The 27,600-nt window shown below is 43.0% G+C and overlaps 1 protein-coding gene across 1 annotated transcript; it reads right to left on the minus strand.

The window, feature by feature from the left end:
• si:dkey-37g12.1 (atrial natriuretic peptide receptor 1) lies at positions 1–27,555 on the minus strand. Its single transcript, XM_038999902.1, has 27 exons — positions 27,285–27,555; positions 26,649–26,837; positions 26,297–26,418; positions 26,102–26,191; positions 25,834–25,979; positions 25,567–25,697; positions 25,286–25,432; positions 25,011–25,165; positions 24,378–24,513; positions 23,729–23,826; positions 22,130–22,268; positions 20,280–20,358; positions 18,390–18,513; positions 17,457–17,555; positions 17,005–17,082; positions 16,602–16,706; positions 16,260–16,331; positions 15,907–16,075; positions 15,469–15,621; positions 15,172–15,361; positions 11,682–11,825; positions 11,166–11,289; positions 2,555–2,623; positions 1,830–2,004; positions 1,486–1,584; positions 880–971; positions 1–197 (listed from the first exon to the last, which is right to left on the minus strand). The coding sequence occupies exons 1-27, from the start codon at positions 27,289–27,291 to the stop codon at positions 150–152; spliced, it is 3,180 nt and encodes a 1,059-aa protein (XP_038855830.1). The 5' UTR covers positions 27,292–27,555; the 3' UTR covers positions 1–149.
• Between the last annotated feature and the right edge of the window lie 45 nt (positions 27,556–27,600).

Below are 27,600 nucleotides of genomic sequence, written 5' to 3' on the forward strand. Positions count from 1 at the left end.
TGTGGAGTGGTTGAAAAACAAGTTTTAATGACTCCAACCAAAGTGTATGTAAACTTCCGACATCAACTGTATATCAGATTTTATTTTTTAAGATTTGATCTTTACTTCTGAGAGACGGACTAAATCAAATTACAGAAAACATAACATTTTCATTGGTCTTCTCCCAAAAGCCAGAATGTCCTCACAAGCCCCTTCCCCTGCAATAAAACAAAGAGAGGGAACATTTTTAGTGGAGAAACTTAGAAATTGCCTTCAATATAAAAAGCAGCCAAACTTATTTTTATCCAATGCCCCAGCTGTGGCCAATCAACTAAAATGGCCGCAACTTTACAAAAATGTTGCATACTTGGTATGCTTTTGTGTATCCTCCTTAATAGATACAAATGAGAGGAGATAGGGGTCATACAAAAAGCAGTAACCCATTTGTTTAATTTTGATTTATCTTCTTCTCCATCTACAGAATGATCTGCAAAGTCCTAGCGGAATTGGTCTACTTGTATATGCTTTGTTAGCCTGAACCAGTGCACATACCTAAAGCAATCTCACCAAGCTATAGGGGAAACATATTTGCATCAGGTTACTACATCAGAATTTTTAGAATTGTCTCCTCTCACTTGGACACATCCCCAGGTTATATCACTAATGATATAAGATAAGGTATGATAAGATGTACTTTAATGTCCATTAACTCACAGGAAATGTGTCTTTATGCTCACAAGTCACAACCTAAAAAGACAACCCGTTCTTTTTGAAACCATGATTTCATTTAGCTGATGTCAGAGATGGCGGTTTAGAGGTAGGCCTAAGTGCAGGATGCTGTGGGTGTGTAAGTGAAGAGTGTCCCTCTATGATATGTATGTGTGTAAAGAGCTCCTGTACCTTCATGTGGATGTCTCCTCTCAGCTCACAGCGGAACGTCCTAAATGTGTCCAGGAGAGCTTTAGTGGAGCTGCTCACATGGATCTTCAATGCTGAAGAGGACAGTAAACACTTTCACAAACACTGACGATGACCGTACAGCCATAATGTTTCTTTTACTCTTGTTGCCTCTGAAATTAATTAATAGCATCAAATATCCACTCTCTTTTTGGAGTGCCGACCCTCTACACGGAATCTTAGGTTTTGATTTTGGTAAACTCACCCATTCGGAATGCAGTGGTTTCAAGAACCTTTGAGAACCGCAGAGCCATAATGAATACTGAAGAGAATGGTTGGTGGTAGTAGGAGTGCTACTTACTGTAGCATGGAGGGTTCATTATCAGAGTATTAGGAAGGGTGCACTTTGGATGAAAGGCAATAAAATAAAAATGATATTCCTTTTTGGCGATAAAATATACAGTATATATTTCATTCGAGGCAGTGAAGGCACTCCAGCTTTAACTCCTAAAAGCCTTCATTTGTATGTGATTTGCATATTTTCCTTGTAGACATTTTGAATGAAGGGAGACATTTTGGACGGTATCGAAGGTAGTGACGTGAGCTTACGTGAGCCGTGCGACTCCATCCGCGAGGCCGTGTTAACTGTGTCTCCGAACAAACAGAACCGGGGCATCTTCAGTCCCACTACACCAGCCACACATGGACCTGAGAGACAGATTTTAAAGGCCAAAACAGGGTGTGCTGACGACGAACAGTTAGAAGCGGTTGGCCGTCCTATCGCCTCTGACCACAAGACATCAGCCGCCTTTTCCTGTTCATTTCCCAACGATTCTACATGACGAATCGCCACACTTCAACGAAACCCAGCAGATGATCTACTGCGGATGGCCGTTAAGGTGTTTCTTGTCCTTAAGACTACAGTTTATCATAGTTTAGGATGAGCTTTGTACCTGAGTGGAGTCCAATGCGGACTTTGAGTTGCTGCTGGGGCACGTGTGGACTGTTGTACTGTCTCATGCCCCGCACCACTGCCAGAGACATGCGGGCGATCTCCTTCGCATGGTCGTCCCCGTTTCTAATGGGCAGGCCAGATACCACCATGTACGCGTCGCCAATGGTCTCCACCTGAAAAAGGGGATGGTAAAGGTCATCCATTTTGTTGGTACAGTAGTCCATGTCGATCCCACTCAGATCAAGGAGATAAGATCATTCTATTGTCACAAAATGACAATTAGACATCAGCACTCTGGCGTACAGGGTAAAAAGGTAAAAACAGACATATTACATGCATACAACATTACACACATTGAACAGTACATTTACAATCTATACAGCACAGGAGGCTGATGAGGGGAGAACGGCTCCCATTAATAGCCGGAACGGAGCTATGGAATGGCATCAAACACATGGAAACCATATAACAAGCAATATAGATGTAGGATCTTAATTTGAGCAAATGTGAGTTAATATGTGGATTATAATTAATGGACATTTGTGTAGGGGTTTATACATTTTTCATTAGGGGAAATCAAGTCTGAAATTTCAAAGTGGAAATGCAAACTTTAGAAGCCCTTTCAAATACATTACAAGTTTGCATTTCCTGCTTTGCTGGAACATTCTCAGCAACAAAATAGTGATCAAATTAAGATCCTACATCTGTAGATTGTTGGTCTACCTTGTAAACATCGTGGTGGTCGATGATATTGTCAAAGTACGTGTACAGGTCATTCAGCACGTTCACCACCTAAAGGGAAATAAACTTTCAGCATTGAGGAATTTTTCGGTCTCATCCCACATGCATGGACACAGACGTAAGATCTTAATTTGAGCCAGTTCGCTACAGCAGGAAAATAATCCAACAGCAACCAGAAATGTGAATTATTATGCGTATTATAATTAATAGACATAATTGGAGGGGTTGATTACAAACTTCAGTAGCCTTTTTAAACCTCAAATACACTACAAGTTTTACATTTCCTGCATTGCAGGGTAGTTCTTCCGCAACAGGGTGATCAAATTAAGATCCTATATATGCATGCATACACACACACACACACACACACACACACACACACACACACACACACACACACACACACACACACACACACACACACACACACACACACACACACACACACACACACACACACAGCGGTGTGTATTCATGGTTGCCAAGGGAAGCCAAGCTTCCTCAAAAATTTGATCGATAAAAATGTATTAATAATAATTTCTCTTTCATCTCTCTGTGTTTTCATAATTTTCATTTGGCCTCCCTTGAGAAAAAAATATATAAATAATTAGCCAATCAGCATTGAGCTGAGCTCAACTGTGGGTTGTCCTGGCGCAGCAAATCGCCCCCCAAGAGAGGTCAGTTTGGATTTGGCTTCACACCAATCAAATCACATCCGAAGCAAAACATCATAATTGTCAAAAAAACTTGTCTGTTTCTGGTCTGCTTGTGTTGATGTCCTGCAGTAGCTAGCTTGCTAAATCGGCCTATTCCTAAGCCATGGATTGAGATGTGGATTTGGCCTTGTGGTTTTGACTTCATTCTCTGTCCAGGCCAATGATTATGACAGAGATTCTGATCTAACCATAAATTCATATATTGTGCCACTGGCCTGAGATTATTGAAGTTAAATATGTACAGTGGCAAGAAAAAGTATGTGAACCCTTTGAAATTACCTGTATTTCTGTATACATTGGTCATCATATTTGATCTGATCTTCATCTAAGTCACAACAAAAGACAAACATAGTGTGTTTAAACTAATAACACACAAATTATTGTATTTTTCTTTTCTATATTGAATACATCATTTAAACATTCACAGTGTAGGTTGGAAAAAGTATGTGAAAACCTAGGCTAAGGACTTCTCCAAAAGCTAATTGGAGTCAGGAGTCAGCTAACCTGGAGTCCAATCAATGAGACGAGATTGGAAATGTTGGTTAGGGCTACCTTGCTCCATAAAAAACTCACAAAATTTGAGTTTGCTATTCACAAGAAGCATTGCCTGATGTGAATCATGCCTCGAACAAAAGAGATCTTAGAAGACCTAAGATTAAGAATTGTTGACTTGCATAAAGCTGAAAAGGGTTACAAAATTATCTTTAAAAGCCTTGATGTTCATCAGTCCACGGTAAGACGAATTGTCTATAAATGGAGAAAGTTCAGCACTGTTGCTACCCTCCCTAGGAGTGGCCGTCCTGCAAAGATGACTGCAAGAGCACAGCGCAGAATGCTCAATGAGGTTAAGAAGAATCCTAGAGTGTCAGCTAAAGACTTACAGAAATCTCTGGAACATGCTAACATCTCTGTTGATGAGTCCACGATACTTAAAACATTTAAAAAAGAACGGGGTTCATGGGAGGACACCATGGAAGAAGCCACTGCTGTCCAAAAGAAACATTGCTACTGGCAACATATTCTGTGGACAGATGAAACTACAGTTGAGTTGTTTAGAAGGAACACACAACACTGTGTGGAGAAAAAAAGGCACAGCACAACATCAGAACCTCATCCCAACTGTAAAGTATGGTGGAGGGAGCATCATGGTTTGGGGCTGCTTTACTGCCTCAGGGCCTGGACAGCTTGCTATCATCGACGGAAAAATGAATTCCCAAGTTTATCAAGACGTTTTGCAGGAGGATGTTAGGCTATCTGTCTGCCAATTAAAGCCCAACAGAAGTTGGGTGATGCAACAAGACAACGTCCCAAAACACAGAAGTAAATCAACAACAGAATGGCTTCAATAGAAGAAAATACACCTTCTGGAGTGGCCCAGTCCTGACCTCAACCCGATTGAGATGCTGTGTCATGACCTCAAGAGAGCAGTTCACACCAGACATCCCAAGAATATTGCTGAACTGAAACAGTTTTGTAAAGAGGAATGGTCCAAAATTCCTTCTGACCTTTGTGCAGGTCTGATCCGCAACTACAGAAAACGTTTGGTTGAGGTTAACCAGTTATTAAATCCAAGGGTTCACATACTTTTTCCACACTGCACTGTGAATGTTTACACCTTGTGTTCAATAAAGACAAAAAAAAACTATTGTTTGTGTGTTATTAGTTCAAGCAGACTGCCTAGTAGGGTCACGTTAACTAGCTAGTTAACTTAGCTGGTTGATTGTTGCCCATGCGAGTAAGTTAGGCTAGCAGGCATTTTATCTAGGTAGCCTATGAAAACTAAAAGTAAAATCATACTGTACGACAGAACCATAGACCGTTTTGCCAACATTAAAGAAAGGAGGATGGCATTGGCGTTCAACTAGTCTACAGGTAGGTGAGTCAATAAAAATGGTTTTACTTGCGCACGCAAGCACACACACACACACAGAGAGAGAGAGAAATCAGTACCATGGACAGCCAAGTGATATTTAGCAACACTAATTGGACTAAATTGTTTTTGGGATCATTAAGTTTTGTTTTCAACGTATTAAACTAAGCATATATAGCCTTGTCGATTTGATGATGTTTAAATGTTTAAGTGTGAATAGTGCTGGAATAGCAGAGGCAGTGCTCCTGTTGTCTTTGTGCTGACTTGCGGTAACTCCAGCAGGCATACAGTGCCTTTCAGAAAGTATTCAGACCCCTAGACTTTTCTACATTTTGTTATGTTATAGACTTATTCTAAAATAGATTGAATAGTTTTTTCCCATCATCAATCTACACATAACACCCCATTATGAAAAAAAAGCAAACAGGTTTTTAGAAATGTTTGCTAATTTATCATTCAAACTCTTTCCTCAGCACTTTGAAGCACCTTTGGCAGCGACTACAGCCTCGAGTCTCTTTGGGTATGATGCTACAAGCTTGGCACACCTGTATTTGTGGAGTTTCTCCCATTCTTCTCTATGGATCCTCTCAAGCTCTGTCAGGTTGGATTGGGAGAGTTGCTGCACAGCTATTTCCAGGTCTCTCCAGAGATGTTCGATCGGGTTCAAGTCCGGGCTCTGGCTGGGCCACTCAAGGACATTCAGAGACTTGTCCCGAAGCCACTCCTGCGTTGTCTTGGCTGTGTGCTTAGGGTCGTTTTCCTGTTGGAAGGTGAACCTTCGCCCCAGTCTGAGGTCCTGAGCACTCAGGAACAGGTTTTCATCAATGATCTCTCTGTACTTTGCTCCATACATCTTTCCCTCGATCCTGACTAGTCTCCCAGTCCCTGCCGCTGAAAAATATCCACATAGCATGATGCTGCCACCACCATGCTTCACCGTAGTAACAGACTTGATGCTTGGCATTCAGGCCAAAGAGTTCAATCTTGGTTTCATCAGACCAGAGAATCATGTTTTTAGGTGCCTTTTGGCAAACTCCAAGTGGGCTGTCAGGTGCCTTTTACTGAGGAGTGGCTTCCGTCTGGCCACTCTACCATAAAGGCCTGATTGGTGGAATGGTGCAGAGATGGTTGTCCTTCTGGAAGGTTTTCCCATCTCCACAGAGGAACTCTAGAGCTCCATCGGGTTCTTAGTCACCTCCCTGACCAAAGCCCTTCTTCCCCGATTGTTCATAGGGAAGCTCCTGTCTCGGAGCTCCTGTCTCGGAGCTCTACCCACAATTCCTTCGACTTCATGGCTTGGTTTTTGCTGTGATATGCACTGACAACTGTGGTACCTTTTATAGACAGTTGTGCTCCTTTCCAAATCATGTCTAATCAATTGAATTTAACACAGGTGGACTCCAATCAACTTGTAGGACCATCTCAAGGATAATCGATGGAAACAGGTTGCACCTGAGCTCAATTTCGAGTCGCATAGCAAAGGGTCTTAATATTTATGTAAATAATGTATTTCTGTTAAAAAAAAATAAAAAAAATTGCTTTGTCATTATGGGGTATTGTGTGTAGATTGCTGACATGTATATTTTTTTTAAATCCATTTTAGAATACGCCTGTAACATAACAAAGGCACTGAAAATCAGTAGTTGTTTAGTAAACTGTCGAAAACATGAACTTGCTTGGCCATGTTACAGGTCATATAACTGTTCGTTACATGCAATATTTGCTTGGTGGACTTCACCGGACAGATGTTGCTCTCCAGTTTTGTGACCTATCTGCAGTTGAATTTATTCCTCCACTGTGTGACCGTTCTCTTTTTGTTGTCACGGCCTTATTGTATATCACGGTGGCATATGAACTAATGGGTTATAGAGCAAACGGCACAAATACCACAACATAGGTTGTAATATGGCTTTTTTTTACTGGCTTGGCTTCCCCATAGATTTTACCTCAGCACCGCTACTGCACACACACACACAAATATACACGGAGGTGACAAACATTTTCCGCTGAGATGCAGCTGTGTGTGTTACATCCAGAAATAGCATGCGTCTACGCGTCAGTTCCACTCTGTGTTTGAGTCGGACACCTTAGGTTACAAGTGACTGACCCAGTAATAGCACCAGCCCCCAGGGGACATATCAATACACTGTCTGTCTGTATCCCTTTTACCATAGTATGCTACAGTATCGTTTAACTACAGCCAATGTCTGCGTCCCAAATGGCACCATATTCTCTATTTAGTGTACTACTTTTGAGGAGTGTCCATAGGGTTCTGGTCAAAAGTATGGCAATAGATGGGATGTTTGAGATGTAGACAGTATGTGCATCTATGCAGACACTACTGAGAAGAGCTAAGCATAGATGCCGGATTCGGAACTGTGTGGGAAAGGACATTGTGAGAAGAAAATGTCCCAGCCAGCACAGTACCATTCGGGTCGGTCAATAGTGTGAAAAGGGTACTAATCTTTCATGCAGAAAGCTACAGAAAAACTAGCTTAATGTGAGGAAGGATGTATCCTGTTCCAGCTGCTGTTCAAATAAAAGAGAACAGTGTTTCTGCAATGTCTTCGATGTGTTACGAATGTCTTTTGATGTCTTATAAATGTGTTACGAATGCATTTTAATGTTATGAATGTCTTACAATGTGCTATGAATGCCCTATGAATGTGTTTGTAATGTATTATGAACGTCTTATGATGTGTTTTGATGTCCGTTTCAGAATACGCTCCCTCCCAGACCTCTCTCCAATGCGAAAGACACACGCTTACCACTAAAACTGCAGCTCCACTTTTGAGTACTTGGACTTTGGGTTGAACACTTACTGACACTTAACTTCTTATGGCTGGGGGCAGTATTGAGTAGCTTGGATGAATAAGGTGCCCAGAGGTGCCCAGAGTAAACTGCCTGCTCCTCAGTCCCAGTTGCTAATATATGCATATTATTAGTATATTTGGATAGAAAACACTCTGAAGTTTCTAAACTGTTTGAATGATGTCTGTGAGTATAACAGAACTCATATGGCAGGCAAAAACCTGAGAAAAAATCCAACCAGGAAGTGGGAAATCTGAGGTTGGTCGATTTTCAACTCAGTCCTTATTGAAGATACAGTGGGATATTGGTCATGTTGCACTTCCTAAGGCTTCCACTAGATGTCAACCATCTTTAGAAACTTGTTTGAGGCTTCTACTGTAAAGGGGGGCTGAATGAGAGGGGTTTGAGTCAGAGGTCTGGCAGAGTGCCAGGAGCTGGTCACGCGCATTCACATAAGAGGTAGCTCCCATTCCATTTGCTTTTTCTGAAGACAAAGGAATTCTCCGGTTGGAACATTATTGAAGATTTATGTTAAAAACATCCTAAAGATTGATTCTATACATCGTTTGACATGTTTCTACGGACTGTAACGGAACTTTTTGACATTTCGTCTGCAACTAGTGAACGCGCTTCGTGAGTTTTGATTTGTTTACCAAACGCGCTAACAAAAGTAGCTATTTGGACATAAATGATGGACATTATCGAGCAAATCAAACATTTATTGTGGAACTGGGATTCCTGGGAGTGCATTCTGATGAAGATCATCAAAGGTAAGTAAATATTTATAATGTTATTTCTGACTTCTGTCGACTGCACAATATGGCGGATATCTTTTTGTCTTGATTGGGCTCTGAGCGCCGACCTCAGATTATTGCATGGTTTGCTTTTTCCGTAAAGCTTTTTTGAAATCTGACACAACGGTTGCATTAACCTTTCTGAACCACCCATTCCGGATCCGGGATAATTGTCATCAGAAACGCTGACTAGCATAGCCTAGCCTAGCGTGAACGGTATATAATAAAATATAATTTCATGAAATCACAAGTGCAATATTGCAAAACACAGCTTAGCCTTTTGTTAATCCATCTGTCGTCTCAGATTTTGAAATTATGCTTTACAGCGCAAGCAATACTTGCATTTGTGTAAATTTATCGATCGCTCGACAAAACAATAAGAACACCTAGCGTCAGGTAACTTGGTCACGAAAATCAGAAAAGCAATCAAATTAATCGTTTACCTTTGATGATCTTCGGATGGTTTCACTCACGAGACTCCCAGTTAGACAGCAAATGTTCCTTTTGTTCCATAAAGATATTTTTTATATCCAAATACCTCCGTTTGTTTGCTGCGTTATGCCCAGGAATCCACCGGAAAGAGCGTCCGCGACAACGGCGGAAAAAATTCCAAATTATATCCATAATGTCCACAGAAACATGTCCAACGTTGTTTATAATCCATCTTCAGGGTGTTTTTCAAATATCTATTCGATAATATATCAACCGGGACAGTTGGCTTTTCACTAGGACCGAGAGAAACAATGGCTGCCTTTCACTTTTGCGCAAAAATCACTCGGAGAGCCCCCACCTATCCACTTACGCAATGGTCGTTCACGCTCATCCTTCAAAATAAAAGCCTGAAACTATGTCTAAAGGCTGTTGACACCTTAGGGAAGACATAGAAAAAGAAGTCTGGTTGATATCCCTTTATATGGGCAATAGGGATGCATGGGAACAGAGAGGTCTCAAAAACAGGGCCACTTCCTGGTTGGATTTTCCTCAGGTTTTAGCCTGCAATATCAGTTCTGTTTAACTCACAGACAAAATTTTTACAGTTTTCGAAACTTCAGAGTGTTTTCTATCCTAATCCGACTATTACATGCATATTCTAGTTTCAGGGGCTGAGAAATAGGCCGTTTCAAATGGGTACGCCTTTTTAGCCAAAAGCGAAAACTGCGCCCCCTAGTCTTAAGAAGTTTTAAGGAGAAGTGGATCTAAAATTCCATGTATAACACTTGTATCTTTGATCAATGTTTATTATGAGTATTTCTGGAAATTGATGTGGCTCTCTGCAAAATCCCCGGATGTTTTTGGAACTACTGAACATAACGCGCCAATGTATACTGAGATTTTTTTATATAAATATGAACTTTACCGAACAAAACATACATGTATTGTGTAACATGAAGTCCTATGAGTGTCATCTGATGAAGATCATCAAAGGTTAGTGATACATTTTTTCTCTATTTCTGCTTTTTGTGACTCCTGTCTTTGGCTGGGAAAATGGCTGTGTTTTTCTGTGATTTGGCGGTGACCTAACATAATCGTTTGTGGTGCTTTCGTTGTAAAGCCTTTTTGAAATCGGACACTGTGGTGGGATGAACAACAAGATTATCTTTAAAATGGTATAAGATACTTGTATGTTTGAGGAATTTTAATTATGAGATTTCTGTTGTTTGAATTTGGCGCCCTGCACTTTCACTGGCTGTTGTCATATCGATCCCGTTAACGGGATCGCAGCCATAAGACGTTTCTTTAAGACATTTCATCATTTTTTCAGCTTTTAAGACATTTCTTTAAGACATTTCAGCTTTTAATTTAGAATTTTTTTGTAAACATTTCTAAAAACATAATTCTACTTAGTAACGATGGGGTACTGTGTGTAGATTAGTGACACAAAATCTCAATTTAATCAATTTTAAATTCAGGTTGTAACACAACAAAATGTGGAAAAGTCAAGGGGTATGAATACTTTCTGAAGACATTGTAGTTCTTCTCATCTTTCCATATTAATTCATAAAAATTCATAAAGTCTGTGTCCCAAATGGCACCTTAAGTTGGGGTCCCCTCATGGGGTCGCGGGGGAACTGCAGTGCGGTCGCCAAATAAAAAATATATAATTTAGGGGGAAAGTAACAAGAGTACATATTATTGTACGGGGCAATATACAAAAATGTTTGAGAATGCATTGAATTGAAGGTTATTTGTTGATGTAAAAATCAAAATGTATCGATTTTAAGGTTGTGTCATGAGATCTGGGTCCCCAGGTCTCCGCTATTTGAATAGTTTGAATACCACTGCCCTATATAGTGCACTACATTGACCAGAGCCCTATAACCCCCATTTTAGACACATGCACCCTCAAAATCTAGTTCCCCTTTCAGTGTGCGGAGACAGGAAGTTCAAGGTCATCTGACTACCTGCATTGGCGTGAGACTGGCCGACATGGCGGTGAATCCTTCGATGTCACTGAAATAGATGGTGACAGAGTCGTAGGTTTCCGCCCGCACCGTCTTCCCAGCAATCAGCTGGACAGCTACCGATCTATAAATACAGAAACCAAATATAAACAGACACACACAGACAGACAGAAGCACTCACACACACACACACACACACACACACACACACACACACACACACACATGGAGGGATCGCATGAACTTTGCACTGCTTCTAAAAGTGGACAGTGATACTCTGGTGTTCCATATACACAAGGTCATGTTGTCATCCACCCCCACCCAGGTGTCCACAAGACAGGCTGCTAGCCAAATGAGAGGCAGACATGAACACGGCAAAAAAGAAAGACAGACACAAAGAGAGAAATATAGACAGGAGATATATAAAAAAAAGGTTGCTCGTTTACAATCAATAAACCTTCTTTCCTCATCTGCATCGAAACCGAAAGGAGACAAATGTGTGTGGGAGTGTGTTACCGTGGCAACATCTGAGTGAGGAGGCCCTCGGCCCTCCTCTTCTCCTCCAGGAGCTGGGCGGTGCGCTCGCTGACCACCTCCTCCAGGTTGGTGGCATACTGCTCCATGCGGGACAGCAGGTCATCCAGAATGTTCTCGCCCACGCTGGTGGGTGACACACATATACATGAGCAGATAACACAGACATGTGCAGCACAAACGGATACAGTGCATTCGGAAAGTATTCAGACCCCTCGACTTTTTCCACATTTTGCTACATTACAGCCTTATTCTTTTCAATCAATCTACACACAATACCCCATAATGACAAAGCAAAAACAGGTTTGTATAATTTATTTCTAGTTGATAAAGAATAAAAAAGTTAAATATCACATTAACATAAGTATTCAGACCCTTTACTCAGCACTTTGTTGAAGCACCTTTGGCAGTGATTACAGCCTCGAGTCTTCTTGGGTATGACGCTACAAGCTTGGCACACCTGTATTTGGGGAGTTTTTCCCATTCTTCTCTGCAGATCCTCTCAAGCTCTGTCAGGTTGGACGGGGAACGTCGCTGAACAGCTATTTTCAGGTATCTCCAGAGATGTTCGATCGGGTTCAAGTCCGGGTTCTGGCTAGGCCACTCAAGGACATTCAGAGACTCATCCCGAAGCCACTCCTGCGTTGTCTTGGCTGTGTACAGTTGGTCATTGTCCTGTTGGAAGGTGAACTTTCGCACCAGTCTGAGGTCCTGAGTGCTCTGGAGCAGGTTTTCATCAAGGATCTCTCTGTACTTTGCTCCGTTAATCTTTCCCTCGGTCCTGACGAGTCTACCAGTCCCTGCCTCTGAAAACCATCCCCACAGCATGATTCTGCCACCACCACACTTCACCGTAGGGATGGTGCAAGGTTTCCTCCAGACGTGACACTTGGCCTTCAGGCCAAAGAGTTCAATCTTGGTTTCATCAGATCATAGAGTCTTGTTTCCAATACTGTTTAATACATTTGCAAAAAAATCTAAAAACCTGTGTTCGCTTTGTCATTATGGGGTATTGTTTGTAGATTGATGAGATGTTTATTTATTTTATCCATTTTAGAACAAGGCTGTAACGTAACAAAATGTAGGAAAAGGGAACGGGTCTGAATACTTTCTTAATGCACTGTACATCCATGCACACACAAAAACATACACACATACAGTATGCACTCAGAAACACACACACACAAACAAACACAGACAATGGCACATGCACACATGCACAGATGAAGGCGCACACACTACGGGAAAGGGTATTAGTTGGATGCTCAAAGGAAGTTTGGTTGGTTGTCACATGGATATGCGTGTGTACTTCCTCTGCACCTCTCCTCTCCTTATCTGTTGCTCCCCATGCTACCTTCTCCTCCTTTCTTTTTCTCTCCCTCCCTCTATCTCTGAGCAGGATTAATGTCGTGATGCATGCTGACAGTGCCTGTCCCTAGAGACTGTGTGTGTGTGTGTGTGTGTGTGTGTGTGTGTGTGTGTGTGTGTGTGTGTGTGTGTGTGTGTGTGTGTGTGTGTGTGTGTGTGTGTGTGTGTGTGTGTGTGTGTTGTGTGTGTGTGTATGCTGCACTGCATGTCTCTCTCTTTCTCTCTCTTTCCCAGGAGTCTGCCCTGTTTTATCCCTAACCTGTATAATGGAGCCTCCGCCACTCCGCAACTCTCTGTTGTTCTTTCCTAGTGCAGCACCTGGGTTCAAGTAGTATTTGTTTACTATTCAAATACGCTGAGCGTTTGCTTCAGCCTGCCTGCAGTGCCAGTTGAGCATGGTTGAACATTTTGGGACAGTTTTATTGGCCCTCTCAGAGATCTTTAGTCCCAACAGAGCCTTTATTGCCCTTAACACTACAACATTTAGAGGGAGCACAGGGTACTTAACACACAAGTAGAGTTGTCAAACTGAACTGGAACTGCAACAATAAAAAATAAACATCCTATCTTACGGTCGGAGTGGTGGGGTTGAACCGACAAGATCTTCAGACATCTTGTGACAATACTGTATCACTGTGTTCTTGTTCGGACATCTTTGATATACACTGAGTGTACAAAACATTAGGAACACCTGCTCATTCCGTGACAGGCTCACCAGGTGAATCCACTTGTTAAATTCACTTCAACCAGTGTAGATGAAAGGGAGGAGACAGGTTAAAGAAGGATTTTTAAGCCTTGAGACAATTGAGACATGGATTGTGTGTGTGTGCCATTAAGAGGGTGAATGGGCAAGACAAAATATTTAAAGATGCACTATGCAGAAATCGCTCTGCCATTTCCTGGTTGCTAAAATTCAAGTAGTTCGCCTTATTTCAATTTATGTGACAAAACAAGCAAGTATATATAGTGTAGAGAATCATTGTACCATCTAAACCGCTGTGAAATACTGTATCTTTCCTATAATCAAAATGATTGTATTTTCAGCTGTTTAAAGCTGATATACAAAACCGAAAGTAAAAGACGCAAAAACGAAACTCAAGAATGGGAACCATAGACATAGCGCACATAGAATAGATCTACCGCTTCTTAGACTTGCTTTAAATGAGAATGACAGATCTATGACTAGCATTTCTATGTGAATTTGGTCAGGTTGCTCAAAAAGTCACATATTGCAGCTTTAAGTGCCTTTGAACGGTGTACGGTTGTACAGTAGGTGCCAGTCACACCGGTTTGAGTGTGTCAGAACTGCAGCACTGCTGGGGTTTTCACGCTCAACAGTTTCCCGTGTGTATCAAGAATGGCCCACCACCCAATGGACATCCAGCCAACTTGACACAACTGTGGGATTAACATGGGCCAAGCACACCAAGACAAGAGGGAACGACAAAACCTATGACCCTTAGGAGACTGAAAAGATTTCTGCATGGGTCCTCAAATCCTCAAAAGATTTTACAGCTGCACCATCAAGAGCATCCTGACGGGTTGCATCACTGCCTGGTATGGCAATTGCTTAGCCTCCAACCGCAAGGCACTACAAAGGGTGATGTGTACGGCCCAGTACATGACCGGGGCCAAGCTTCCTGCCATCCAGGACCTCTATACCAGGCGGTGTCAGAGGAAAGCCCTAAAAATCGTCAAAGACTCCAGCCACCCTAGTCATAGACTGTTCTCTCTGCTACCGCACTGCAAGCGGTACCGGAGCGCCAAGTCTAGGTCCAAGAGGCTTCTAAACAGCTTCTACCACCAAGCCATAAGACTCCTGAACATCTAATCAAATGGCTACCCAGACTATTTGCATTGACCCCCCCTCTCTCTCTCTTTTACGCCACTGCTACTCTCTGTTGTTATCATCTATGCATTGGAGTCAACATTGGCCTGCATCCCTGTGGAATCCCTGTGGAACGCTTTCGACACTTTGTAGAGTCCATGCCCCAACAAATTGAGACTTTCCTGAGGGCAAAGGGGGGTGCAACTCAATATTAGGAAGGTGTTCGTAATGTTCTGTAACTCAGTGTATATGTGATTGTGCACTGTGGTGTCTCACCCGCTGGGGCAGAGTCTCTTTACGGTCACTCTGAGGGAGGAGAAGTCTGGTCGGTCACTGGGCCTCTCACTCCAGCACGCCCCCAGCAGAGCCTCCACACCCTCTGGACACTCTGAACTGTCCGTGTGGGGCCTGAGGGGGCTACCTCCGCCCCCCACACACACCCCGGCCTTGACCCCCTCCACTATGTCTGGGGGGGGGGGGGGGGGGGAGAGAGAGAGAGACTGTTGAATAAGACAGTGAGGAGGAGAGAACACACCCCAGATCAGCGAGGTATGGGGGTCTCTCTCTACGTACCTCTTGCCTCGAGGTTGTTGTTGGGGATATGGAAAGGGCCCCTGCGGTACACCACCTCCTGAACAATAATGCCAAAACTGTAGACATCCCCCTTCTGGGTGCCAGAGGAGGGCATGCTGTCCTTCAGCAGTTCCGGGGCCCTCCACAGCAAGGCTGGGAAGAGAGAGGGGCTTAATGTATGAGAAGCTCATGTTGTTAGTTATACTGTTTACAGCTGTGTATCTGTAATCTCTTTCTCTCTGTCTCTCTTTCTCCCTCTTCTCATTTCTTCTTTCTTGCCCCTTTCGCTTTATTGTAACTTTACAAAATTCCAAGGTCTTCCAGAAATCCTGGTTGTAAGATTCTGGATATGCTGCTTATTCCCTCCTGATTCAGAGAAACTGGGATTTCTGGGAAAGCTGAGAATTTGGGGAATGTTACCCGGAATGTTACACTCACATGTCCAGTGTTCTTTAGACCAGCCCTCCTCGTCCTGGCCGGGGGGTCTTCTGAGGAGACTGAGGCCATGGTCGGTCACCTTTAGGACGAAGCGACTATCCACCACGCAGTTAGATGACGACAGGTGACCATGGGAGCGCAGGGGGCTGCGGTGTAGGTAGTCCATCCCCTGAAGCAGACACGCGCACACACACTTTTCAGATTGATAGGACCAATTCCCCCACAGACTGGAATTACACAGATATCAACTTCCACTTCAGTTTTATCTGCCTTGTATCACGCCCATTGAGACAGCCATATACATTATGTAACTCATACGGCATGAAAAAATCGAGAGTTTTGAGAAAATGTACCTTGACAATGTCCAGCATCAGGGAGAACTTGAAGCTCCAGTGAAGCTTAATGGAACCATTCTTCAAAATGTCCTGGAGTTTGGGAGGAGCAATTGGACTTTATGCTCTTGTGATGTATCGAAGAAGCAGTGAAGGGAGGGTTATGTGCATTTAAAGCAGTGGTGTGTGTGTGTGTGTGTGTGTGTGTGTGTGTGTGTGTGTGTGTGTGTGTGTGTGTATGTGTGTGTGTGTGTGTGTGTGTGTGTGTGTGTGTGTGTGTGTGTGTGTGTGTGTGTGTGTGTGTGTGTGTGTGTGTGTGCGTGCGTGCGTGCGTGCGTGCGTGTGTGCGTGCTTGTGTGTTACCTGTAGGCTCCCTTTAGGACAGTACTCAGTCAGCAGAAAGAGCTGTGGAGGTTCCAGACAAGCACCAATGAAGCTGCAGATGTTTGGGTGGCTCAAATCCCTACACTGCACACATGCACGCACATGTGTGTGTGTGAGAGAGCGAGAGAGAGAGCGAGAGAGAGAGAGAGAGAGAGAGAGAGAGAGAGAGAGAGAGAGAGAGAGAGAGAGAGAGAGAGAGAGAGAGAGAGAGAGAGAGAGAGAGAGAGAGAGAGAGAGAGAGAGAGAGAGAGAAAGTGGAGTCCATATAAAACAGATATGACAAAATTATAAACTTACAGAATTCATAACATGCACGTTAAGCACTCCTCTCTCTACTAACGCTCGATAACAGACACAAACACCACAACGAGGAGGGCCTCACCTGCTTCAGTTCAGTGAGCAGCTCCCTGTTCAGACACACACTCTTCACATTCAGCAGTCGCACTGAACAGATGTTCTCCTGAAAGCACCAGGGGGAACGAAAGAGCCAAAATGGCAGACTAAAAATAACCCAAATCCCCATGTTGATGATGATGAAAAATAGTAGTTATAGTGTAGTTATTCCGCTTCTGGGGCATGGTGGGGATGGAATATAAATAACGCCTAGCCCGGAAAAACTCTGGGCCCAAGTTATATTCCCCCCCTCACCTCTCTCTACCTCTCTCTCCCCCTCCAGTCAAGTAAGTTATGAGAAAAACTCATGGTCCTAAATGCAACATTGTATAAGTAAAGTGTTGCCAATATGGACAAGCAATTGATTCGCACTTATAGGAAAAACACAAGGCCCTAAATGCAACATTGTAAAAGTTAGCAATGAGGACAAGCAATTCTCACTTTATAGACGGCCGTTCTGTGGGAGGATGGACTGTCCTTCATATTTCCCAGGATGGACTCCAGAGAAGCATGGATGGCCTCGGAGTTGAGGTACGGTACCTGTAAACACACAACAATCCACTTTATCATGTACTTTATTATGAGCGTGTGTGTGTGTGTGTGTGTGTGTGTGTGTGTGTGTGTGTGTGTGTGTGTGTGTGTGTGTGTGTGTGTGTGTGTGTGTGTGTGTGTGTGTGTGTGTGTGTGTGTGTGTGTGTGTGCGCGTGCGTGCGTGCGCGCGCGCGTGCGTGCGTGTGTGAGATTCTCTGTGGTCCACTGTAGCTTAGTTGGTAGTGCATGGTGTTTGCAATTCCAGGACAGCTGGTTTGACTCCTGGGACCACCCATACTTAAAATGTATGCATCCATGACTGTAAGTTCCTCTGGATAAAAGTGTCTGATAAATGATATATGTTAGTGGAAAACCTGCATTAATTAGTTGATCCTTGTCAAAGTCATGACACTGAATCTTTTGTTGTTTCTCCTTAGTTGTGGTTTTCATTAAACAACAAAACAGGGCATAGTAACCGAGAGGAGTGTTTAATTGGGCAAAGTTGAGTACCAATTCATAATAGTAAAGGTACTGTAGTATGGTCATTGAAAAAATTATAATGATGAAATGATGCTCTAAAAGAAAGTAGAGGAATAGAAAAAAGTGCTTGCTTCAGTACGGTCGTAACGCTGCAGTTCTTGGGAAAGGAGAGTAAGGTGGTACTGTAGGGAATACAGGCTTTGGGGGGGGGTGGGGGGGGGGTGGCATCAACCAAAGTTAATGTGCCACGTCATCAACTGTGCAGTCAGGCATCTGATGTTCTTGAGAGATCTGGCAGGCGCCTGCAGCGTAGTCAGCCTGGAACGTGGCCAGTGACTCAAACTCCTCCTCCCCTGCCCTCACCTTTCCTGCCGAGGACGAGCTGTGCCCCATCATGGTGACATCGCCGGGGCTAATCCTCCATAGGACATCGCCGGGGCTAATCCTCCATAGGACCACAGACACCTTCTTCTGGATGACGTGCTTCCTGTGTCACAAGAGAAGTACTTCCTGGGTCAAAAAACATCACGATGGCCTACTGCACTTAACACTACATGGGCAACGACGTCGAATTGTGTTTCTCCTGAGAAACTGTGCAGGTTTTCTATTGTATGTAAAACCCCATATAACAGTCCCAAGCAACGTGAAAGCCTGTTCCATTGGGGGTGCAGTGCATATGCAACTGTTGGGATTTCCACATGCATGTGTTTGTGCCTGGGTCACAACACTGGCACCTGTTCAACGGGCTTTTTATAGACAATGTCAAATATATTTCATCAACTTAATTTACAGGTAGGGGAACACAATTGTCAAATTCTTGTTTCATGCATTTAGATCGTTTTAGTGTCCGCAACAATACTGCAGACCTATTATATGGGACTTGCACACAATTTAAAATCGACTAACTTGCTCGACCTAATAAACAATGGCAAAACGTGTTTCGTGTGTCGTGAACACAATGCCTCCACGTCGGCTGCAGATAGGGCCTTCACAGTAGTACAGTGTACCATTCTCTCTCTCTCTATCCATTATTAACTGTTATTGAACCATCGTTCTTAATGCTCGTGGGCATCAAGGCCTCCTCACAGGACTAGCAATCACAACGCCATTCACATTATTGCATAAATGTTCCCACTTCAAATTTGTATTATTTTTTTTTACCTTTATTTAACTAGGCAAGTCAGTTAAGAACAAATTGTTATTTACAATGACGGCCTAGGAACAGTGCCTGCCTTGTTCATGGGCAGAACGATAGATTTTTACCTTGTCAGCTCGGGGATTCGATCTAGCAACCTTTTGGTTCCTAGTCCAACGCTCTAACCACTAGGATACCTGCCGCCGCTAATTTAAAAGTAATAATTTGGAAAGGAAAATGTATCACATGAAAGGGTCATGTAGGCTAAACTAGAGGCTGAGCCACCGAGACATTCGAGCTAATGACTTATTCCTAAGGATGATAGTTTCCTGCATGCTCACCCACACACAGGTTGGAGTGGGTTCACACACACCGCAATCACACACACACAAATTACATGCACGCACACACATGGGGCTTTGGGTGAGTTCATGACGAGAAAAAGATACGCGAGTGGGTACAGATTCATTCTTCATTAATCCATCTTTTGTGTGAAAGAAATGCGAGCCTTATGATGCCCTCTCCCCACTTTCCTGAATAATGCTGGGATATTCAAAAATGAATCCCTGCATTGGCTGCCAAACTCCTTTAATTACGTGGGAGACAGAGAGCGATAAAGCGAGAGAGAGCTCCACATTATGGACTATCCACATGACTTACCGGGAAACAGCGCTGTATGTTGTACGTTTGCACGACTGGACTACCTCCACATTATGGACTATCCACATGACTTACCGGGAAACAGCGCTGTATGTTGTACGTTTGCACGACTGGACTACCTCCACATTATGGACTATCCACATGACTTACCGGGAAACAGCGCTGTATGTTGTACGTTTGCACGACTGGACTACCTCCACATTATGGACTATCCACATGACTTACCGGGAAACAGCGCTGTACGTTGTACGTTTGCACGGCTGGACTACCTCCACATTATGGACTATCCACATGACTTACCGGGAAACAGCGCTGTATATTGTACGTTTGCACGACTGGACTACCTCCACATTATGGACTATCCACATGACTTACCGGGAAACAGCGCTGTACGTTGTACGTTTGCACGACTGGACTACCGCTAGATGGAAAAAGGACAATACTGTGTGTGTGTGTACCTGTAGAGAAGACAAACGATAAGTGTCCCGGTGGCCAGGAAAACAGCAATGGTCCCCACAGCTATGGCAAACCTCTTCTCTGCAACACAAATACACACATACACTGTAGCATAAGCTTCGATGACAGGTCAACAATGCCAAATGGTCACGCCCGAAATATGTGGTAGCATAGACTGTTTTCAAACAAACCTTTTATTAAACATTGATTTTATTTCATGACTCGTGTGGAAAATAGATTTTCTCATCTCCATATAAACTCCTGAATAAATAAAGGGGAACTAAATCAATAATGCGTAGTGTGTCTAATTGTATTAGATTACAAATTCAAATCTTTATCATCGTTTTAAGGGGATTAACTTATCAATAAATGCACAAAAGTCTTATTTTCATAAACAGGTGGTCAAATAAAACTTCCTCACTTGCATTCTTGCATCTCTCCCACATGAATCCCTTCTTAACACTAATTTTAAATAAATATATATATAATAAAGCCCAAACATCAATAAGTTCCACACATTCTTCTAGGGGCCATATGTACAAGTCCCAGTCTGCCAAAGCAAGCTGGAAGCAACGGCAAAGAAAACATTTTCGGACCATATCACATCCAGATAGAGAATTCCAGATAGAAAACAATTGACAACAAAGAATAAAACCCTGGTTACTTCTCAACTAGCACCCTATTCCCTTCACAGTGCACTACTTTTGACCAGGACTGTGTAGGGAATAGGGTGCCATTTGTAACGCAACCCCTGTTACATAACCCTGGCTAGACCGTTATGAGGTAGACTACCTAGACTACCTAGGTAGCTGAGGGGACTTTCATTAAAGGGTATTAAAATAAGTCCATATTTCAGTGGAAAATCAAATAAAGATTTCCTTTCGTCCAGCAGGCATAAGTGAATAATTCAATGTGTAACTATTTTTGGAAGTCAATTCTCATTCTCTCTGGTTCTTTAGAGGATATATGGGGCTCTGGCCCCCCCATTTGGTGTGGTAGCACACTGCAAGTGCTGTCAAGTGACAATACTTACATGACATATTAGGACGTACAAGCCTGGAGAGGACAGACCACAATGCCTGCTGCCTGCTGTTTTTCATCAAGTAAACAAATGAACTAATCAAACGAATGTACTTTGATAAATTAATAAAGATCGGAAATAAATTATGACTAAATAAATGATACATTTATATCATGAGACCAGTGGTTTATATATACACCAGATGGCTAACAGGAAGAGCTGGGTTGAAGTCACTTTGCCTCCATTTTGGCACATCTTGGCACCAAATATTTTTGGAAGCTATAGAAACGCATTTATGTCTACATTCGTTTTTACAAAATGTATTATATTACAGACACCTTAATGCATACTTTTAAATGATATTACGTGAGCTAAACATAAAAATAGAAACATATATACAACATTTTCCTTATTTAAAGATTTTTTTTTATTACTAATGGTACTGTCCCCACTTCATCATCAAAATACTAATATACATTTTGTCCTTGAAACATTTAATTAAAACACTGTAGAATTCCATTCATTCCTATGGATGACTGTACCTACTGGGGCGTGCCAATATGGCCGACCGATGGCTTCAAAGCCTCTCAATGGCGCAAATCATCAGCAATTCAGGGTATATCTACCTCATTGCATTAGACTTATAATGAGTATTACCAGAAAGCATGGGGCAACATTTCACCAGCAGCTGCATTATTTTTGGTCATATCTACCTAACCCAAGCAGGTCTGTTAAGGGTCAGCTATCAACTCAACACAAAATGATCATGTGAGTACTGCAGAGACTAGAGAAGACTAGAGAAGGTCCACTGATGTAACAAACACACAGTACCGATATTGATGAAGAGCTCATCTTTGAAGCCAAAGTGGGGTGTGTCCTTCGGTGGAGTCTTCCTCCCTCCTGGCCAGCAGACTTGGACCCCCTCCACTGGCTCATAAGCCTTATTCGTACCAAAGTAATTGGCGATTACCTACCAGGGGAGAAGATAGCATGACCTATGATTACTTAACATTTTTTGGCACATTAAAGGCTGTGTGTTGAATGCAGCCCATTTCAAGGATGTCAATCACAGGAAGGAGGGACAGGAAGTTAAAGTTTACGAGTCATTTTCCTTTTAGAAATGATCTATGGATGTCAGATACCAGTAGATGCTGGCATGATCTCACATCCAAATGCTATCCAAAATACAAGCCAGATCTACTGTAATACTGAATGTCTCACAGTGCATGCAAATGATCATTATTGTTTTCCCGGTATGCATGCTCTCACTATTGTGAAGCTCAAAACCTACCGGCTGATCGGTTTACATTTCCCTTCGATCTTTTTTTATATGTACTCATTATGTTGCCACATCACTCATTTGCTGAGAAGACATGAGACTTGAAAGGTGATGAGATTCATGGTCAGATGAAACCACGTTGACAGAAACCAAAATAACATTTCGTTTTGTTTTGAAACCAGCAGCGAGGGGCCAACAGAGAAGAATGTTGCAACAAAAGACGTTTCTGATAAATAACTGCCATTTGAAACAACATTAAGATCCAATCTTCGAAGCCATTTCAAGGCGATAATTAAGAGACTGCACTCTCCAGAGCTTTTAGTTGTGGCCCTAATGACCAAGCTGGTCCTAGGTAGGTACTTGATAGAAGAGTAGGGGAGTGTGTGTGTGTGTGTGTGTGTGTGTGTGTGTGTGTGTGTGTGTGTGTGTGTGTGCGTGCGTGCGTGCGTGCGTGCGTGCGTGCGTGCGTGCGTGCGTGCGTGCGTGCGTGCGTGCGTGTGTGTGTTGCACTCTGTGTTCCACTGCGTGGGTGTTCAGGATCAGAAATACACTGAAATCAGACAACTGAAATGTGGGCCGAGGAGATAGATTCAGGTTGAAAGGCAAAACGACAATAAATTCAGTGGCAAAGAATTAAATCAGCACTGTAAATGTTCAGAAGAGTGTCAACATGGGTGTTTTACTTTTTGACAGGCTGTGATAAAAGTGGCTTAAGATGTGATGGCTTAAGATGTGAAAACTGTAGACGTTAGCAGAAAATAAGGGGAAAACAGAGGGTTGGAAAGGAGGGAGGGAGGGAGAGAGAGAGAGAGCAACAACAAAAAATATATATATATATATATATATATATATATATATATATATATATATATAGAGAGAGAGAGAGAGAGAGAGAGAGAGAGAGAGAGAGAGAGAGAGGTGTACTCTTTTTTCAATATGGAAATAGGCAGACAGAGAGACAGTGGTAGGGCAAGTTAAAGATGAAGAAATAGAGAGTGACAGAGAGACAGAGAGTGCGATGCAGGAGATAGAAGGACTGAAAGACAGAGAGCGACACAGTGATAGAAATAGACAGAAAGGAAGTGTTGGATTGATAGAAAGAAAAGAGAGCGAGTGGCAGAGGCAAAGAGAAAAGGGTATTAGCGTCTAACTTTGAACTCCCTGTCGTTCTCTCCGCCCTGGATGTGCTTCATCATATAGGCAGACTCCCTGTCTCCATTGGCATCCATGGTAACGTCACCCTGGATACCTAACGGATAGAGTCCAGAAAACAAACATATGGGCTATCCACACCTCATGTGTCATTATGTTGTTAACACAGTCATATACAGGTAACTGCCAAAATAAAGGGAACACCAACAGAGTGTCTTAATAAGGCATTGGGCCAAATTAATGGGCTACTGGTTATTTTTTATACAAGACCCAAAGCATGATCGGATGTAAATTGCTTAATTAACTCCTGTGTTGAAGCACCTGCGTTCAATATACTTTGTATTCCTCATTTACTCTTTGTTTTTGCAGTTACCTGTACATCTCTCTGTGAGGCAATGAAGCTGCCTTCTTGGCCAGGTCTCCCTTGAAAAATAGGTATTTTGACCTCAATGGGTCTGCTGTGCAAAACATAAAAAATAAAATGAAATAATTGTATGATATAAATGAAATATAATTACTCTTGTAAATAACTGTAAATAATATCTTTAAATAATATCAATGACCTTTAACTGTAACCCTTTAAAGATTAAAGTTATACCTACCTACCTGATAACATGCAGGTGAAATGAATAATACAAAAGGGCTGACCTGTGATGGTTCGGTTCCACATCTTGCGGGTTATGGTGAAGCCGTCGTATGGGTCCCCGCGTTCCGCCAGGGTTTCATTCAGAGCCTGAGCATACAGCCATACAGAGTCATGGGCTATGGCTGCCAGCACCGACACCTGCCATTGGACAAACAGTCAGAAATAGAGAGTTACATATACTGTATATACACTCTTAGAAAAAAGAGGGTTCCAAAAGGATTCTTCGGCTGTCCCAATAAGAGAAACCCATTTTGGTTCCAGGTAGAAACCTTTTAGGTTCCAGGTAGAACGCTCTGTAGAAAGGGTTCTACATGGAACCCAAAATAATTCCAACTGGAACCAAAAAAGGTTATTCAAAGGGAAAGGTTCTAGGTTATTCAAACTCTTTTAAGTTCTAGATTGCACCTTTTTTTCTAAGAGTGTACAGTATATATACAGTTATACATAGTAGCTAAGTACCAGACCCGGGTTCAAAATAATATTTGGAAATCGGTCAAATCTTTTAGCTGCGCTCAATTGAGCTAGCCTGGCGCAATGGAACCAATGAAATAGTCCCAAAAGAACAAAGCCCACCCCATCTGACACTCCAGACAGGGTCAAGCGACAGGTGTATGTGTGTGTGTTTCATAGCACACCTTTTCGTTGGGTGCGTAGACATAGCCAAAGTCCTCTCTGGATCTGCGGATGACGTCATTGGAGAAGTTCCAGTACCTCTGGTCGTTGGGTTTGTACAGGGAGAGTAGAAACAGAGCCTGGTAGGCCTGCTTAGCCACGGAGTCATCCTCATCTCCTGCAGCACATCAACACAATTCATTGATTCGTCCTGAGGTTATAAAATTCCAGTAGCATTCCCATAATTCCCATGTAGTATTGTATTGTATCGTAGGGTGCCAATTGGGACACACCCTACCTCTTTTCCAGTCAAAGTTGCCAAACATCTCCTCCAGCCTGTAGGGCTCGAAGCAGAAGAAGACGTAGTCCCCTGTGGTGAGGCCTCTCCTGTGGGCCTCGACCAGGAAGTCCCTGACCACCTCCCCATGCGCTGAGATCACTATGACTACAGGGCAAGACACAAACACCAAACATAGGCTACATTAAAATAACCCTATTAGCATACCAGTTAGCACGCATGGCCAATTACTTCAATGTAAATAGTATGCTGGTGTGGACATTGGAACACAGAAAACTTACTGCGAGACACCTCGGCAACCTCCTGTAGCATACGCGCTTGTGTGAGGGCTGTGTGAGTGTTGTCTTGCCCGAGAGGTGTTTGAAATGCCAGGTATTTAGCCACAGTGATGTTATTGACTTCAGCTTGGTACCTTATAGAAATATAAATGGTCGGTCATTTCATCAGGTTCCCCCCTATGTAGAAGTACATCACATTCCCGTGTCTATTTGAAGTGTATCTATTGTATTGTACCCTAATGTGTTGTATCGTGCTGCGTCGTACCGTACCTGATTCCCTCAGCAGGGATGATCCAGGCAGGTGTGTGGTCGTAGATAATGCTTACACGTCTCCAGCCAAACTTCTCACAGATCTTCACAAAGAACGAGCCCATCTTGGTGAAGGGGCCAAACACTCTGGTAAGAGTGGGGTAAGCCTGTCACCGCCACGGAACATAGCATGTGACAATGTTGCAACGGTGCACTCCAGATTCTGAGGGACGTTAATTTAGCTACAGATAGTTATTGGCATATGAGTTATATTAAAGTGATATTGGACCTTTTTGATGAGAAATTGCTGATCTGCGCAGGTGGGACTGACCACGGGAATGTTCCAGAAAGCTGCCAGCTTGGCAGTGATCGCACACACCTAAAGAGGCCGTTCTATCATCATTGGATTGTGATGCAGGTAATGTAGTCAGTGCAATATGAGGTGCGATTTGTTTATTCGTGCAGGTGAAGGCGGGGGCCTTACCTCGGAGCAGGCGGGGCCGATGAAAGCGCTGTAGTTCCGTCTGTGCAGTAGCTCCACTATCTTCCCCGGGCCGTTCACATCGCTACACTCATCATCCACGTATTCATGCTCCAGCCAATGACCTGAGGACACACAACACAGCTTACAGTGGCTATCGAATGAGTACGACTTCGGATGTCCTCGCGGCCAGTGTTTCTCAGTGTGCTTCAGGGACTCACAGCAGTTGCATGCAATACGATACATTGCAATAATACAATACAACTTCCTTGTCCATTTGTTATAGCAAACAGCGGATCTGTGTTATAAATATGATATATCACATATATACTATACAATGTCTCTGTGTACTGACCTGCCAACAGATCGGGACTCCGGTTCACGGCGTCGATGGCGATGAGGGCGCCCGCCCCGATCCTGCCAACACTGAAGGGCTTGGAGGTGTTGGGCAAGGACAGCAGCAGGGTGAACGTTGACCCTGCCACCCAGGGCACCGAGGACAGGAAGACAGGTAGCACTAGAGCCCTAAGCAGGAACGCCATCACTTTGGGAGATAAAGGAATGGAAGAATGGACCCTGGTTAATAACTCACTGTGGAGGAGGCTCCGTAACAGGACAAAGCCTTCAGTGAAGCCTGTATGGTTTGTGTCTGGATGTGCTCTGAATATGCATTAGCTAAGGCATATGATAGGCTCATTATACAGTAATATGTTTCCAAAACTCACTTTGTTTTACGCAGAATCCAAAATGTGTAAGATTTGGAAAACCATTCAAAGAAATGCTGTTGAATGTAGACTGTTTGAGTGTAGCGATGTAAATGGCCCGGGGTTGAATGTGCAGCATTCAACAACGTTGTTTAGAAGAATCTCGACATGACACCTTACACAAAATAAAGTAATATAGGCCTAGTCACACAATAAAATGCAGACATAGACAGTACAAACATGGTTTGTAACAGTTCAATATACATTTCAATATGAAATTCACTTACCAGTCATTCAGTTAAATATTATAAAAACGTGGCATATTTCGAAATGATGTTCTCCGAGGCCCCACTACAGTAAATTACAATTTAGCTCCACCTGTTGTCCATCAGTTAGCCTGGTTAGTATATCAAAGCCTCCGTTGTGATGAGCATGCATCCGTGAAACGTATTCAAATACATATCCCTCGCAAGTGCATCAACTACTGGCCAGAGAATACAAGCATGCTCCCTAATTGCCTATGATACATCTTGTGGTTCTCAAATTAATCTTACAACATGTTCGCTAAACCCTGGGAAGATACAACCCACCACGAATTTGTTT

The sequence above is a fragment of the Salvelinus namaycush genome, chromosome 8 (genome assembly GCF_016432855.1).
Source record: "Salvelinus namaycush isolate Seneca chromosome 8, SaNama_1.0, whole genome shotgun sequence".
Lineage (NCBI taxonomy): Eukaryota > Metazoa > Chordata > Actinopteri > Salmoniformes > Salmonidae > Salvelinus > Salvelinus namaycush.

Excerpts from the sequence above, each read along its gene's own strand:
- si:dkey-37g12.1 (XM_038999902.1), bottom strand. Across the intron at positions 17,083-17,456 it reads ACAGAACGGCCGTCTATAAA|GAGAACATCTGTTCAGTGCG; the intron begins GTGAGAATTGCT and ends TGGTGCTTTCAG. Across the intron at positions 15,622-15,906 it reads GTCTAAAGAACACTGGACAT|CCTTGCTGTGGAGGGCCCCG; the intron begins GTGAGTGTAACA and ends CTCTCTTCCCAG.